Genomic DNA, 18,108 nt, shown 5'->3' with positions numbered 1-18,108 from the left:
ACGACTCCAAACATTTTGTGAGTCTGCTAGCATAATAATAAATCTTAGAAAAAGCTTTTTTTTTTGTTCAATAAAGACTGAATTCACATGAACGTTTTCTTTCTATTTGGTCATCACATTTTAGACAATGGGAGTTTCACAGTGGATGTTTTTTTCCTTCTGGTTAGTATATGGATAACCAGATGTCACATTTTGGAATTCCTGTTTGTGTGAGCAACAAAACCTAATTAAATAATGTTAATCAGCTCTTTAAGGTTGCCTTAATGATGATAATATTCAACAAGTGTGAAGAATCATCATGTTACTTGAAGATTTATCATGGAAGGCATGCATTAAACTTGGAAAGCTAATCTACTAACTAACCAAAATTGATTAAATTTGGATAAATCCATGTGTTTTCTTGTACTTGGTAATCTAATATGATTTCTGGATAATGTATGTATACTTAACTTGAATGTCATATAAACAATCGATATTTTGGGTGCACCATAAGAGCAACTCTTAAATCCTGTTGAGTTAGGTAAGAGTTGTTAGTGTCTAGTTGCCTTCCTCAAACTAAACCACTTTAAACTTAATGTCTTCAACTATTCCATTAAAATAAGTTTAGTCTGTTTGAATTTTTCAAATAATGAATAACACTTAAGAGAAATAAAATAGTGTATGTGTGTCTGCATTAGCTTTATTCTTTTACTCAATCTGAGAATTTTAATTAATGGTAGAATCAAAGCTTTTGAGTTTATGAATTTTATGTTTGGAAATTAATATGGGCATCACTTTAAAACTGTATCACAACTTAATGTATTTATACTATTGTAAGAAAGTTCTAATTTTACCAATCTTTATAGAACATGTTTAAATTTCTTGCTTACAATATACAATTAAAATGCTCTTTCTTTACATAAGCTACACTGACACTTTGTAATAGAAGTCAACATTTTTATTTATATAGTACGAGACTTTAAAACTACTTTCTACAATCATTTTAAACATGCCAGCTATGACAGTTATTCAACAAACCACTAAAACACAACAATAGATCACTTTCAATTGTTACATCTACAGAGAATAGAAAACATCTGCTGTTCAAAAGTGTTTGCTTGTGTTTAACACTGAAATAATATTCTCAATGAAGAATCAAGATTATAGTTCCCTCTAAATTTACATAAAATTCATACTACTTCAGATGTTGTATTCTAATTTTTTACCCAAACAGATTGATCTTCATTATAAATTAAGGTTGTCTATATCATGCCAGAAATTTGAGTTACTCAAAAGAGAAGCCAATGAAAACAAACTACAACACAAACAGTCCTGAACACACACACACATGTAACATTATACATTCTAAGTAAGTGATTCAATTTCATAACAGTTCCCTGTGTTTACTGACCTGACTCAAAAATAGTAGATACAACCTTTATTAGGAAAGTGAATTAACTGCAACAATTTCCTTAAACTGTATTTTCTTAGAATAATAACATTGAAGTTTATTTTTTAGCTTAATTCTTCTAGGAATGGTAAATTATATTCATGTTATGAAAGGCAATGCACATAGAAACTTAACATGTAGCACAGAAGTAACATAGTGGTAAAAACACAATTTAAATAATACTTCTTGGAAATTAAATAAGATCTAAAAGTTTTGGATAATAATACAACCAAACAGAAGATTAACAAACAAATATTGCCTCTATAGTATACAACTGCTGATGTTATTTTGTAGTAGAAACCTCAATGTAATCACTTCCAGTGTGCAAGATGTCTTTTTCATGGTATAAATTACTAGCTATGTGTCACCAGCATTCACTGACACAAAATATTTTTCATCTACAAAGTACAAGATAAACAGAAAGATTTCAATTATACAGTACAAGGTAACAGATATTCTTTCACCTACAAAGTACAAATTATCCAGCAGCATGTCACTTTGATGTATAAATTCAACAGCTGGGATTAAAATTCCAAATTTCACCTCAAGAATACAAGATAGAAAGCATGATGTCACTTCCAGATTACCAGCCAAATATTACTTTCAGGGTATAACTCCAGAATAATACATTACCAGCCAAAACAAATGCAAAAGTGATACATTACTACCCAAGTTGTACACTAATTTTCAGATTTATAGTTTGTTTGTTTTTTATGACAACAAAGTATTGGTAATTTGCATAATAAATTCATTAACTACAAAAAAAGTTACTTGCAATTTGTTTAGAACACAAGCAAAATGTTAAAACAGATTCCTACACACTGCAACTTTGATTCTCTCACTGTGTAAAATACAAGATTTTATCCTGTGATGGTCAAAAACAGTTACAACTCTACACAGATCTGTGAAGTTGGTGATAATAGTCAAGATTTACTGATTAATGCGGCACTGAGGTATTTAAGATATGGTGGTTCACGAAAGAAGTTATCACAGTAAGAGACTTATATGTAGACTATAAGCATCTCTTAAGTCAATCCAGTGTTTCCATATCTGTTGATGAAGGTAGTACGTCACAGCTGGAAATAATGTTACTGTCTGATACAGAAATAGTGTGAACCATATCAGCATCCAAATCAGCTTCCAGATCTAGAAGATTTTCCCGTTGTTTCTGTTCTTTATTTACTGGTTTTACACTGCAAGTTGCAGTTGGTCTTTGAAAATTAAAAGGCATACCTCGCTGTCTGTAGAAAAGCATGTATGCTGATCGTGTTACTACTGTAGTCTCAGGCACAAAACTCACCCGACTGTCATCAAACAATCTCCACTCTGGCAAAATAAAAAAAATCATTCAATAAGTGATAAAAATATCTCACAATTTATTTATTCCAGTGAATTTTACTAAGTAAATTTTGAAAATAATGAAAACAACAGATTCTACTGCAGTCTATGCTTCTGATAATGGAAACCTAAAGAATCAGTCAAGTAACAAAATATAACACTTGTCTGTATACATTAAAATGATCCAAATCATGAATGGTTGTCTATATACATTAAAATGATCCAAACCATGAATGGTTAAAGAAAGACCAGGATTGAAGAACACTTCCAGATGTAAAGTTACTTCAAAACTATCTTTTATTGCCATGGAAACAATGATACATTTAACAACTCTCATATTTTATCATATATAGTCTTTAATTTCCAGTTAGAACCCTTGATCTTTCCAAGCTGATAAAAAGTCAATGACAAGTCATAAAAATGTCATAACACACCAGCATAGTAATGTATAAATTATGCTCATGCATTATTATTAATATTTTTTTATGAACAATGAAGAATCATTTCTTCTGCCTTTGCTCATTTATGACTAAATAAATTGGTTTTTGCAATTTTACCAAAATTGTTTTCAAAAAGTTACCATATCTTAATCTAAATATTTTTAAACTAAAGGGATGTTTTTTGAGGATCATAGCTGCACAATTAATTTAATTAATATCAGGAAAAAAATTAAAATTAGTTTCTGACTATCCTTGCTATCCAAATAATTGAAATATTGCTATTATTATTTTGCACTATTTTCTATTAACCCTTTCATTATGGGCTCAGAATAATATATATGAGCCCATAAATACATTTGCACACACTAAATATTTGTACTGTAGCTTTTGATACAGCATGTGTACAACTTTTTTGTTTACAAATAATCAGTAATTTTAAATGAAATAATTTTACTAAATTACTAGTCTGAGTGCAAAATGATTTCATGTTATGATTAAAAAACTCCTAAATACATTTCAAACATTTGTTTCCAGTAAGACTATATATTTTATTTTTTATACACTAACTGTGTGGGGTCTGTCACTTAACCAACCTCATAACATTCATAAACAAAAGGAAATAAATATAAACTAGGCTTTCTTCACACAAGAATGACTACATATTATAACATGAAAAAAAAATGTTCAGTCTAAGTAGCTTAAGTCTCATAAGCCACATACGAACATGTATATTTACTTATTATTTTATTGACCTTCCCAGTCATGCCTAGCTAATATCACATAATATGCATTCATATTACGTATCCAACAATATAAAACTGACCTTTAGTTTTCCCTGTTTTAGTGGACTAGTGTTTTGTAATATAGTCACATTTCAATTATTATACATCATACAGGGTGTTCGGAAAGTCACTGTGCACTTGTATATTTATTAACAGACATGTTTCAATGTAGAATACATTGAATACAATGTTGAAAGTGGCCCCGTTGGCATCAATACAGACCTGGATCCTTCTTATTTTGTTTCTAAACATTGCTATCAGTTACTGGCTTGAAATAGACTAAATGAATGCTGTTATCGCTTTTATCACAAAACTGCACAGCGACTTTCTGAACACCCTGTACATATGTATATAGATTGTTACTATTTAGAAATAAATTATTAAACTTATTTTTATCAAAATATATAACAATAAATAAAGAAGTAAAGCAAACAATCATCTCTTTTAGCTATAGCTTTTGTTCTTGGTTGTTGCTGGACATAGGTTGCATAAGCATTTTAAAATTTTGCACATAGAGGATATCAAACAAAATTGTTTTAGGTGTTTTATAAATACAGTTAAATAACCAAAAAATCATAAGTAACTATACTAATACCATAGAATTCCATTATAACTTATTAAGCTTAGTAATTAAGATGTATTTAGGTTTAAAAAATTATAAAACTTCAAGCAGACTAAAGACACAACCTACCTTCTTGAAATCTAGGTTTGAAAGATTGTGGTAGCTTTTGCACTTATTAAAATGGTAAATAAAATCCTTGGGGAGACATTCTAAGCTGTTGATTGATTATTAACATACCATATATTGAAGTAAGTGTATATAAGGTACTATTTACAAAAATGGAAAGAGGTGAACATGCCCAGGCCTTTGATTAAGTTTATAAGCTATATTTCAGCAAAATAAAGAGATACAAGGTTCTTATTTTATATCCTAGCTTGATAACATTAGTAATTTGAGTTGCTAATTTGTACAAAACTATAGACTTAGTATTTTGACATCACAAACATCTAATTTTAAATAGTGCTGCATTCAACAAATGTGAGGACATGACCTGACCCATAACACTTAGCAAAAGGGTTAATTCAAGGTTATTCAGCTTAATTAATTATGTCAAAACTTAAGAAAATAATCAACTAACCACTAAGTTTCAAATTATTACGATTTTTGATTATTCCAATTATCCAAATCATATGTGAAAATCATTGATTAGTTGAACTTGACGATCAATCAGTGATAAAGTTTAACCAAATGCTCAGCTTTATTGATGAGTAACAAACATAATGTTGTGAAAAAAAGTGATTAACACTCCTCTAGATATTTTTCTGTAAGGAATAACTACTCCCATAATTCTATCAGCAGCAGTAATTTTACGTGACATTAATTATTTTATTATTTCAAAAGATGAAATTTGGAACAAGATTAACTTTGCATATGAAATCACCAGAAGTGCCACTCTTCTTAAGTAAGCTCCAAGTATGGGGATAACAGAATACAATACCATGTGTAGCAATTACTGAAAAAAAAAAATAAATAAATAAATGGAACAAACAAACACAAGTTTTAACATTGGAGAAACTGGTTTTGATACATGTTTATGTTCTCTTCATAAAACTTGAAACTAAAGAGGGTACATAAATATGTCACACCTAGTTTTTACAATACCATTACTTCTGACAGTTTGCACCATTTACTGTGGGTTTTCTCTCGTATAGTGTTTACTGTTAATGACATTAAATTTTTAAAACAATAATAATATTTACATGCAAATATAATTAATTTAAACAAGCATGCACACTGAATAGACTCACCTATTTCACTTCTTCTTGTGTTCTGTAAATTCACACATCGACCAAATGCTGTGTAATGCCCTCCCAGGATTCCCCCATGATGGTTGATAACTGCATAAAGATCATACAGTGGAGAAACACCTGGTGGTGAAGTTGGACCACAGAAGTATGGACTGAGATCCAATCCTCTGAAAAATGATTTTTTTGGTTTGTTTTTTTTTTACACACAAGTAAAATAATAGTACAGTATTGTTTTTACCACATTTAAATTAACCCGTACTGCAAAAAACAAAATGATAACAGTACTCATTCTTAATAATGTGGTGCTATATAGAATACCAAGCAACTTGTAACCTTTAAAAATCCAATAATAGATACTGCTACTTGGTCACAATAGTTTCAAAACCTATAAAATAAACACATATATAATTCTTATAATATGCACATTTCATGATAATGATCAGAGAAATCAACTACATATTCAGGCAAAGTGCCATAAAATGGTTTGAAAGTAATGTCTGTAATATTCACTTGCATCCTAATTCCAGTTTAAGTCACTCATTATATAAGAATTTCATGTGAAAATATGTTACAAATGTAGAAACTGAAAAATTTCATTCTCTTATTGTATTTAACAGGATTCATTTTCAATTTTTTTTTCTTTGCATTACAAAACAACAGTAGAAAACTGATACATAGTAGGCATTTTTCATAATAAAAAATGAAGTATGGCAAAATTAAACTGAATAGTCTCAAACAGTTAACCCTACATACATGAGTGGGGAGGGGTAATCAAAGTATGCATGCCCTTATATTGCTTCACATTAATTATTCACAACAATATAAGTCATTATACAGAAATAATAACAATTAAGCAAATACAATCTACAAACTGTACAACAGTCAAAAGTATTTTTATTCAGGTGAATACCAACTTGCACTATAATTTAGAATATATGAACCAAACTGATGTGGGCATTTCACAGACACATCTTTAGTACAAAACCTTTATTAAGGCATCTTTGTTTCTGTGTATAACAGGTCTGTACTGTTTAACAAATGCTTGCCATATTTTAAGGAGATAAACTTCATAAATTCAGTTTATAAGCTCCTAACATTCACCTTTTTTGTTTCACATTGTTACACAGTACAAAAACGCTGAAGAATGTGTTTAGATCACTTGAAATTCTGCATTAAAAATGTTTCAAATTTTATAATCTTAGTCCTGAATTTTAACAACTGTTTACATAAATACACCGAAGCTTTAGATTTGAGTTTTAACAACTGTTCACACAAGTAGCCTAAAACTCTGAGAATAGTACTTTTTAACAAATGAATACCAAGGTACTGAACTTTGACACTTGTAAGTTTTAACAACAGATATTGTAAGTAGAAGGATGTTACATACCTTAAAGGAAATTCCACCATCTTGTCAATTTTGTCTCGCCAAATTAGGTTTTTGAAGGAGAATCGTTTAAGTTGTATGATAAGTACTGGCGGAAGTCGCCATAAAGACAACTGTTTAGTAGCTTCTCTGTGTTCTTTACATCTTGGACAGTACCTGAGGGTGGAGAGGATACATTTTAACTAAGCATAGTCTGATGATTACTTCTCTTGAACAAACATTAATAAAATAACTATCTGTTGTATGTTTTGGTATTATATATTTAATATCAATGTGTAGAATTAATTTTCATTTTGGTTATTCGGTACTACGTACCATGATAAACCATCACATGTATGAAATATATCTGCCTTTCAAATATTCTGCTGAGTTTTTACTGCATATAATACTTGACACTGTTTTTCCCAGGATATGAGAAAGTAGTCAACTGTATAAAACCAAACACGAATCTTCCAGTATCATCTATAGTCCATGTTATTCTATAAGTGATTGTGTTTACTACTATAGTTCAATGCAATTTTTTCTCTCTCTCTCTCTCTCTTTTTTTTTTTTTTTTTGTATCGTAGGATTGAAAGAATAATCTTGACTAGAGAAAAGTTCAGGTTTTGAAATCTAACTTCATGTTACACAATGATGTAACCTTGATATCACAGTTTGTTTGTTTTTTAATCAATGAATTCCAATGAGGCCATCATAATTTTATCAAACTTCCTGGTTATATTAATCTCGGAACTTTGAAATTACCTGAAATTATAATTTAGCAGTATAAGACTAGAGGGAAGGCAGCTAGTCATTGCCACCCACCACCAACTCTTGGGCTACTCTTTTATCAATGAATAGTGGGATTGACCGTCACATTATAATGCCCTCACGACTGAAAGGTTGAGCATGTTTGGTGTGACAGGAATTCAAACCCGTGATCCTCAAATTACAAGTTGAGTGCCTTAACCACCTGGCCATGCTGAGCCATTTTAAATTTAAGTAACCAAACATTTTTATTTCGGTAATGTTAGTTTCTTCAAAACAATCAACCTTTTTTTTTCAAAGTGTTTCCCTTTTAGAATTATGATGCAAAAGAAAAATGATTAATACTGAAAAAATACTTTACCTACCATTTTAATATTTCTTTATATTTTAATTGAAAGCCATTATGTAAGATGTTTAATAAATATAGATTCAGAGACTTTAGCACATATTTCATCAGTAATCAGTAGCTCTTCAATAAATATAACTAGATTTAATAAGCATGTCAGTAAGGAGTACATGACAGTCTCACTATACACTAGTGATCAGTGTCATGTTTCACAATGAAAGATATATGGTCTCTTTTTCTTTCAAAAGTAGCCTTGGAAACACCTTTTCTTCTTACAACTGGAAACTGATGATGTTAGGAAATATATTATTCCAGAAGGATAGGATATCAATTCACTTTGTACTTTCTATTTGTGAGGCACTGAAAATTGTCTCACCAAACCATTGAATTTATATGCAAAAACGGCTCGTTCGGGTTGAGAAAATATTTTACATAGAAGAGCGAACAACGTTTCGACCTTCTTCGGTCATTGTCAGGTTCACAAAGAAAGAGGTAACTGACCGGAAGCTGACCACATGTTTGAAAGGGGTTGTGTAACTGTGTGTCGAAATGTAGAGGGGGGTATTAGATGTTTGAATATATAATTTTATTTATTTTATTATATTAATATAGGTATAAAGGTGTTCCTTTATATTGGTTTATTTTATGCAGTCGAAACGTTGTTCACTCTTCTATGTAAAATATTTTCTCAACCCGAACGAGCCGTTTTTGCATATAAGTTTCTCAACAAGTGGGTTTCTCGACATCACTGAAACCATTGAATTAGTAATTAAAGGCTACTACCATGAACAACAAGCTCTCAATCTCTAAAATTACAGGTTGTTTTGTTAAAGGGGCAAATAAACTACACGTTACACCTTACATCAATAGACACCTACCAATCTCAAGAATCTCAGGAAAATATTTGTGATTTCAGAACAATGTGTTTGACAATTAGCATCACAACTGCATAAAAACATCAAGGTCAATGGAATGTATGTGGTCCAAAATCCAAGAGTAGACCCACACAATTTTTTTACAACATCCCCTTTGAGTTATTATATTTTAAAATATGTGCAACCTTTTATACATACTGTGTATTTACATGTGTATGTAAAAAGAGTATTTAATAATACAATAGAGCTAACCTTGCAATGAAATAAAAGTTCCCTACATGTTATACACTACTTTTTGTTAAGGTTTTCTTTCAAATTGAGGACAAACATCTAAGCTCTAAAAGCACTAAGATTACATACAGCTATAATAATGACTCATCTATTTTTTTGATTTTCAAATATATATATTTATGGTTATAATTAATAAGAGATTGGAATTTGCTGTTTTTAATGCAGTCCTTCCTCATGATCTTGCTTATTCATTTACCTTCATTTGAATGTAATTATTTAATTTTACTGTATAGAAATGGGACCATTTTTATCACAAAGTTCAGAAGCAGGGATTAGAGTGAAATCAACTGAAAACCATCTTTAAAATGTATGAATATTAACATGACTATTTCATAGTACTGACTGGGCAAAAATAAAGTTTAATGTATTTATAATTTGGGCATATAATTAGATTTGAGGGTAGATTTTTAGAGGTCCTGATGAATAATAAAAATATGGTAGATAAAAATGAAACCATTGTTGGTTTGCCAAAATAATATAAATTTAAAAAAATAAATCCAACACAGATTTTGTAATTTTGAATGTTTTGTTTCAATACTTTCACTAGCATTAAAACTTTCGATATTACTATAGCTAGCTAGATCATATACATATCTATTCGTACTTGTCTTTACCAAATTTAAAAACATTTTCATTGTAGTTATTGTAATTGTGTTTGTCACTGAAAATCAAAACTGACATCAAAGATGTTTGAAGATTTAATGTGATAGTGATAACAATTTATGAAATGACTGGTGCATTGGAAATATAAATAATATATTTTATTAATTAATAAGTACAACATATTCAGGACCTTGAGTTCTCACAGAATTGCTACTTTCAGTGAGGCATTTATGTGAAAGTATAGAATTACTTGTTTATTACCATAGTTTACAATAAACTCTATACAGTTGAGTTCTTTATCAACAATCAACACTTACTCTAAAATCAAGCATGTTGTTTTCATGGCCACTGATGAAGAAAATATATTAACAAAACTATATAAACAGAACAACTACCTACCATGCTTCCTGTGGACTTAGAACTTCTGGTTCTGTGAACAACTGCAGACATTGTGTTAGGGTAATATCTTTGGGTTCTGAAAGACATTAGAATTATAGTAACAAAATAAACCAATATACATACAATCATTGGATGTTTGTAAACCCTTCTCAACTTTAAACCTTCAGTTTACATAATACCATGCCCAAACATTTCATATATTAAATATCTGTTTATGAAATAAATCTGTTTATTTATCTTTTTTATATTGTAACCTTTCAGGCTCTTACCTTTTTTCAGCGTCTCTCTATCATCATCATAATACTCCACATCCTAGAAGAAAATTAATATTGTTATTTATTGTATTATAGTCATGAAAGTAAGAATTATCTTTGTCTCCTTTTGAAGTTTAAAATGTAAAAAAAACAACAAAAAAAACTTAGTAATAATAACATATAAATAAGAAACAAATTAGATAAATGATGGATCTTTTACATGCTACTCACAATATTATTTGTGAACAGCAAATTGACAATGCTCGATACGATGCGAGTACTCGCTTCATATAAAAAAATTCCAAAAAAATGAAGGGTCAAGAGCTGCCTAAAACCCACAAGCATTTGCACAGAAATAATTCAAAGCATTGCATTCCATCTTATGTCCAAACATTTGAAATTTACACAAGTCACCTAAATATAAGAACTTTGCTTTTAAAAGTAATTCACATAGACTATACACACAGAATCAGGAAGATTTAGTTCCATTTTTTTAAATCTGTATAGAAATGGTGACCATTCTATACATTCAGTTTCATGCAAACTTGTATTTGATATTTCTCAGAATTTCTTATAATTTCAAAACCTCTCCCATCATGGTAAATGTTTGTTATGATGACCTTGTGTAAAATAAATGGAACCAAAGATTGTCAGACCTGTTTAGATAGTAATTACAAATTATTAAAATGTCACAAAAAAACCTGTCAGTCTTCCAGGGTGTTGTAATTTGTTCCAATCATGCCAACTACTAAAAAACGTTTTTTTTTTTCCTTGTCTTCTGATATATAAAAATTAATTTTTTGTTGTTTTCTTTAGTAATTATAAAAATAAAACGTTCATGTTGGACTTATGCTAACAAATATAAAAATAAAAGGCCTTCAATCCTAAGCAGAAATCTGTGAACCCAAGAAAAATTCTTATCTTTGCATATTAAGAATTTTCAAGACAACTAAAAACAGATTTATTACTGAAACATATCTAAAGGTTGTAGTTGTTTAACACTTTGTTGTATTTGACAGTGAATATTTTTCTCCTAAATTCAGCTCCATCTCAATACATTCAAATCTATAAAATACAAAGATAAAACCAATAAGTTATTTAAAACTTTTTTATTCTATTATTCTACATGTATAGTATACTCACCAACTCTTTTGATTCAACCAAAACATAATTCTTTTGCTTTTCATAGTTCTGCCAGTCCATGGCAAGAAAGTACATTGAAGACATATCCAATAATTCTTCTCCTGTTTGTAGAGGAAAATCACTATTTTATTTTGGGTGAACTTCTGCATGCCATTCCAAAGAATATTAAACATAACACAACCACTTAGCAAATATTAAAGCAGAAGTGTTTAAGAAGTTCTCTCCTAATATATGCTAGGTGCTTACAAGAGCTGGTTTGAATGTTGTCAGACATTTCAAGGAGTGTACACAGTTATATGCTATACTATACAGGTCTATTTTTCTTTGTTTAGAAGACATAAATGTACCCAATATAACAAGGGTTTTATGGATGACCCACATATTAGGCTAATTTATCAATATGCAACTGTAAACAAATTCTTCTTTATCTACAAATGATCATATGAATAACATCTGTCTCAGAAGGTGATTTCACAATCACACAAATATACAATAAAAGTAGTTTAAAAATATAATTTCGTAAAACTCTTTGGTTGTACCTAATTAGTATATTAAAAAACAGACTAGTTCTTTTACTTATCCTGAGAAAATTAAATGTTTATTATTCTTTTAACTGTTTTATTATACTATTTCAGGAATGATAAAATGCACACAATTCAAATTATACAAGAAACCTACACTAAGGGTACAGACCATAACATAAGATGTAAGCTGGCTCAGAGAGATTCTTATATGCAAAGCTTAACATAAAAAAAACGTTTTCACAGAAAGAAAATATAAAAAGTAGCTACATCAGTTCACATACTTCAAAAATTTAAAAATTGACCTTAGAGTAAAACGTCAAAGTAGTTTCATATTTATAAAATTGAAAAACTAAGTTTTTTTTTTAGGATAGGAATTAGTGGCCATTTATCTAATAACTTTTATATTGGTTTATCTTTCCATCAAGATAATTTTATTCAGCTTTGCAGTTCATATAATACTGTCTTTTCAAATATGAACACTGATTTTCATTCTGTTTTGTAGTTTATATGATAATTATCCATTAATATATTGTTCTTTTGTGCGAGATATCCTTCTTAGTATTGGATGTACTGTCAAAAGTAAATATTATTTCAAATAATATTTTTCTTCATATCAATACTGAACATGACAAAAATATTTAGGTTTAACAAAATACATATAAATTCTTATGTACTTAGTAAAAGTTTATCAGAAATATGTAAACTAGGTCTTAGTCCCACTTCTCTTTCATGCCCTGAATCTCAAGTTGATGTCTTGAAACACCAAAAACCACAATCTTAGAAAGTTGGAACTATGGACTCAAACCCTAAATCTTAAGTATCTAATAATGCCTCAGCTCTCAGTAATTACAATGGAGCACTAATATAACAATAAGCAACTTGGAATAGCTTGAAATCTTACATGCATATCTATTATTTCATGTTGTTTAGTATTTACAGAGATAAAGAGGGGCAGACAAACAGTATTTGACTTGTATCTAACAGAAGCCTAATCAACTTTTTTTTTTGTGTGTGTGTGTGTGTGTGTGGGGAGGATAACATTAATATCACTTAATCACAAGTAACTCAAGTTAAGACAATAATAAGATTAGGTAACTTTAATGTTTTCTGATTATTTTTTTTAAGTAAAAGCACAGCTGCCAGTTCATAGATAATACACTCTAATGTAGTCTGTGTAAAAGGTTTTTTTTTCATACTTAAATTGCTAACAAGTGAATAGGTTTGGGGGATGAACTTAAATATCAACAATACCTGAATCTGTTAGGCAGTAGTTATATATGAACAACATTTAGATTTAATTTTTACCCTAAGACCACAATACTGAGTATAATTCTGCTGTTTAGTGTCATCACATCCTCTATATCAGTGATTCTCAACCTGTGTGAGAGATAGGCAGGTGTGCCACGTTAATTTTGAAACACATTCAACTTTCTTGGGAATTTACAAGCAAGTCGAACACATCAGTTAATAAAATCTACTATAAAGACACTCTGAAACATTCCAAAACAATCGATGGTTTTCACTGAACTTGAGCACTGAGAAATTCATACTTAAATTTCATTCTCAACTGCAATGGTTTGACTGTTAGTTTAATTGTGGCGAAACAAGCACTTTGTACTTCATAAATGATACATCAAACAATCAAACTGGTTTCTGGAATACGTTCTCATTCTGCAGTAAGCTACTGCTAATACGCTGTAGGTAGGAATTTTATATTAACTGCAGAATTTCATGCTTATCATGTATGAAGTAGCTTTATCATTTATCCATGGAAAAATATTTAAGTAAGTCTGGTGCTGCAAGGGAGAATGTGTTGAATCAAAAGCAAGGAATCAAATGAAAGTACAAAAACAAATACATCGAATACAGTTTTATCGCTTTGGAATCGGAAAAATTCTCAACTACCAGTCTCCCTACTCTGCAATGCAGCTTTATCGAACTAGTCGCTTGTTCCTAGCAAACTGAAGAGACACTTGGAAACAAAACATTCAGCTGTGAAGGATAAACCAAAAGAATACTTCAAGAATCTCGTGGCTCAACAAAATGAACAATCAAACAATCAAGGAAGCTTGTGAACTACATGAAGCTGCCTGAAAAAGGATTGATTGAAAGTTATAAGGTTGCTCAATTGTTGACAAACTGCAAGAAAGTGCATACGGAGGCCCAATCAGTCATTGCACCAGTGTTAGCAATCATCGTTGAAACTATGCTTGGAACGGATGCTGCCAAAAAGATTAAGCAAGTTCCACTGTCCAATGACAGAATTTCTCACAGAACTGTAGACTTGTCGTCGGATTTGAAGGATCAGGTTTGCGAACACTACAAAGCACCTGAAGATGAATTGTCTCTGCTACAGTCTCTTCAAGTTGATGAATCTACTGACGTTAGTAAAAAAGCTCAAGTTCTGGCTTTTGTTCAATTCATAAAAAATGGAAAAATCGTAATTGAATACTTATTTTGAAATGATTTAAAGAGTACAGTGAAAGGCCAAGACATTTTCGAGTTAGTGAATGAAAACATTTTGCTATTCAAATTACATTGGTATAACTGTGTCAGCATTTGCACCAATGGCTGTCCTTGAATGCAAAGAAAAAAGAAGGGATTCGTCACTCTGGTGCGCCAACAAAATCCAAACATTAGGATTGTTCACTGCATGATTTACAGAGAGGAGCTCGCCTCCAAATCTTTGCTGAAAGATTTGCAGTCTGTTATGAATCAATTTATTCAAGTGGTGAATTTCCTTAAGTCTCGGCCACTTCAATCACGACTTTTCTCTCTTCTCTGTGAGGCAATGGATTCAGACTACAAAAAGCTACTGTATCACACTGAAGTTCGATGGCTTTCAAAAGGAAAGGTGTTAAAGCATCTTGTTCAACTAAAAAATTAAGTAATTTCTTTCTTAGAGGATGAGGAAGCAGATTTTGAATTTTCTTTTCATGATGAGATCTGGTGGCTGAAGGTTCAATTTCTCTCCAACTTGTTTGACAGATTAAATTCTCTGAGCTTAAGTCTCCAATGACCATCTGAAAACATTATTATTGCAACGTCCAAATTGAAGGCCTTCGATAAAAAGATGCTTGAAAGAAGTCCTTGATTGTTTTCCTTCTGTTAAAGAATGTCCGTCAAAGAAGAAAATTGTCCCTCAAATTTTGAACACATTAAACAACCTACAGTACACACTAAAATATTACTTCCCATCACTTGCTGTCGACGAATATAACCAGGTTACCTATCCATTCTAAATTAACGAAGTAACATATCTTACAACTGGGGAGGAAGAACAGCTCATTGATTTATGAAACGACAAATTTTATCAGTCATTGTTTCCCAAAAAGAGCTTGGATTAGTTTTAGATCTTCATTAAAAATTCATATCCTGCAATCAGTTCAAAAGCAGATGAAGTTCTGCTTTCATTTGCATTTTCATGGTTTTGTGAAATTGGATTTTCAGCATTGACTGAAATTAAAGCCAAAAAGAGAGAGAGGATTCTTACAGTCGATGATGAAATGCGAGCTTGTTTGTCTATGTTAAAACCTCACTTTAATTTGATTTGCTCTTGGAAGCAGACACAAGCATCACATTGGAAACATGGTAAAAATAAAAAGTTTTGATTTTTCTGCTGTACCACAAAATCATTAAAAAACCTTAGAAGGACACTCACGGCCAAAGCAAGCAACAGTATTGTCAATATGCAGATGACATTAATATCGCTTGCTTTGGCCGTAATTTTTGTTCTAAGGCTTTTTAAGTTAACTCTTCTGTGTTACGTGTATCTACGTGATGCACAATGACATTATTATCGCTTGATTTGGCCATGATTTTTGTTCTAAGGCTTTCCAGGTGCTCCACGAAAATGTTCAGATTATCGTAGGTCGTAGTGTGCCACAAGTCAGAAAAGGTTGAGAACCACTGCTCTATATAAAACACAGAAGTGAAACAGTAATTGTTTCTTGCAAAAATGGAAGTTCATTAGATTACTTACACAAAAATTATTTTAATTATAGGAATAAAAATAAGTAAAGAGGGTTCTGACTTTTCTGGTTTAAAAAAAAAATCCAATTTGAAATAAAGCTGTTGAAATATAATCTGTAAGACTAGTTAGAAGTTTTGTCTTGTAAAAAGCTGTTTTTGACCTATTTATCACATGAAGTGCCTAATATTGAGTAAATTATGACAAACCTAAATATGGTTTACTGGAACAAAACAAGCAAGCTACATGACAATCAATTAATAAGAATGGACTGACTAGTGAAATGTGAGTCTGAACAGATTAAAGCCATTTTGATTTTAAAAATATAGTATTTATTTTTCCACAGATCCATCTATCAAAAAGGATAAAATAAGATTTTAGCCATTATGACAATTTCTTTATCTTATAACAAGCCAGAAATCACCTTTAATTGTGTATATCAAATGACCACTAACCTTTGTCCTCCAGGACATCCCCTGGTATATTCTGACCATACTGGTTGACTGGTCTTATGGTAAACATAGATGATAGATGATCTGTTCCTTCTTCAAGAGAGTGACCAAAAACAATTCTAGTTAGAGGGTGGTCTTTGGATGAAGGTGAGATTTCTGGCATTGGAATTTTATTTGATGACGGGGGAATAGACACAAATTCACTAGAGGTGTCACCCTAAAGTTACAAAATCATAGAAACAATTTAGAAAATGACATACTGACATTATGGATAACACAAACTGAAAAAAATAAAATTATATATTTCATAAAATAAAAAATGCTAAATAAAGGATACAAATGTTTTACAAGAACAAAAAAAGAGAGAAAGAGAAACTGATTCAGTTATTCACAATAGTGGTTTATGGGGGCCATGCTTAGATTTAGATTTGGGGATAGGTGAATTTAATCTACAGATCTATCACTTGCCTGATAACCAAGTTCTAAATACAATGAAGTTCAAACCTTTGTTGTTTATCTCTTATTGGCTATTTCACCCTGTACTTAAGTTTTTTAAGGAACATCAAATTCATGTGAGAAACTTAACTTCAATGGGTAACAATAACATTATTTACACTAAAATGTTTTTTATTACAATTGATTATTAATGATAGTTATAAGAGAAGACACTCTTTTCAAAATTATGTCACTTTAGTGAAATTGGCTAATACTGTTGTCTTGGTTTATGACTTATTGTGTAATAAAAATCAAGCAGAAGAAAGAATAATAAGGAATTCAAACCTTTTGTATACAGTCGCAGAACTTGTGACTCAGTCATTACATAGATATTGTTATAAAAGGAAATACTGTATAATATTGTACAGTTCTGATGACCCATTGAAGAAATATTTAAAATATCACTTTGATGAACAATCTGAGACATCCCTACACAGGTAATGCTACTGCCTGCCTCATATGAATTCCACTTTTTTTATATTTTTCTCCATACTTTTCCCTCACACAGACAATAAGAGATGCACACTGGCTAAACTGTGACCAAGGGTAGCCTTTCCTTTTATTTCTGTTAAACTACATCACAGCTCTGGAACATGCCCCAAAATATCTTGGTTTGATTGGAAAAAGCAATCAAAGTGATATAAGGTAATCATTTGTATCATAATCCTTACATGAAATTCAACTAAATATCTGCAGATTTCTTCTAAGGAATTAAGAAAAAGGACAATCTCAATATTATCTGAAAATTAAAATAAAAAACAAATAAATTCAGTAACTTACAATGGAAAAAGAGCACAAATGAAGGCTACAGTATACACAAAATTCTC

The 18,108-nt window shown here is 30.6% G+C and overlaps 1 protein-coding gene across 1 annotated transcript in view; it reads right to left on the bottom strand.

The window, feature by feature from the left end:
* Nucleotides 1–915: 915 nt before the first annotated feature.
* LOC143226483 (ubiquitin carboxyl-terminal hydrolase 19-like) overlaps nt 916–18,108 on the bottom strand; it is a 53,709-nt gene continuing 36,516 nt past the window's right edge. Inside the window, exons 21-27 of the mRNA XM_076457504.1 lie at nt 16,790–17,003; nt 11,841–11,941; nt 10,713–10,755; nt 10,444–10,519; nt 7,186–7,338; nt 5,799–5,965; nt 916–2,755 (exon numbers count right to left, since the gene is read on the bottom strand). Coding sequence (XP_076313619.1) covers nt 2,460–2,755; nt 5,799–5,965; nt 7,186–7,338; nt 10,444–10,519; nt 10,713–10,755; nt 11,841–11,941; nt 16,790–17,003 — 1,050 coding nt within the window. The 3' untranslated portion in view covers nt 916–2,459. The remainder of the gene's footprint in view (nt 2,756–5,798; nt 5,966–7,185; nt 7,339–10,443; nt 10,520–10,712; nt 10,756–11,840; nt 11,942–16,789; nt 17,004–18,108) is intronic.

This window comes from Tachypleus tridentatus, chromosome 9 (genome assembly GCF_004210375.1).
Source record: "Tachypleus tridentatus isolate NWPU-2018 chromosome 9, ASM421037v1, whole genome shotgun sequence".
In the NCBI taxonomy this organism is placed as follows: Eukaryota; Metazoa; Arthropoda; class Merostomata; order Xiphosura; family Limulidae; genus Tachypleus; species Tachypleus tridentatus.
This window is presented reverse-complemented; position numbering and strand designations above follow the sequence as displayed.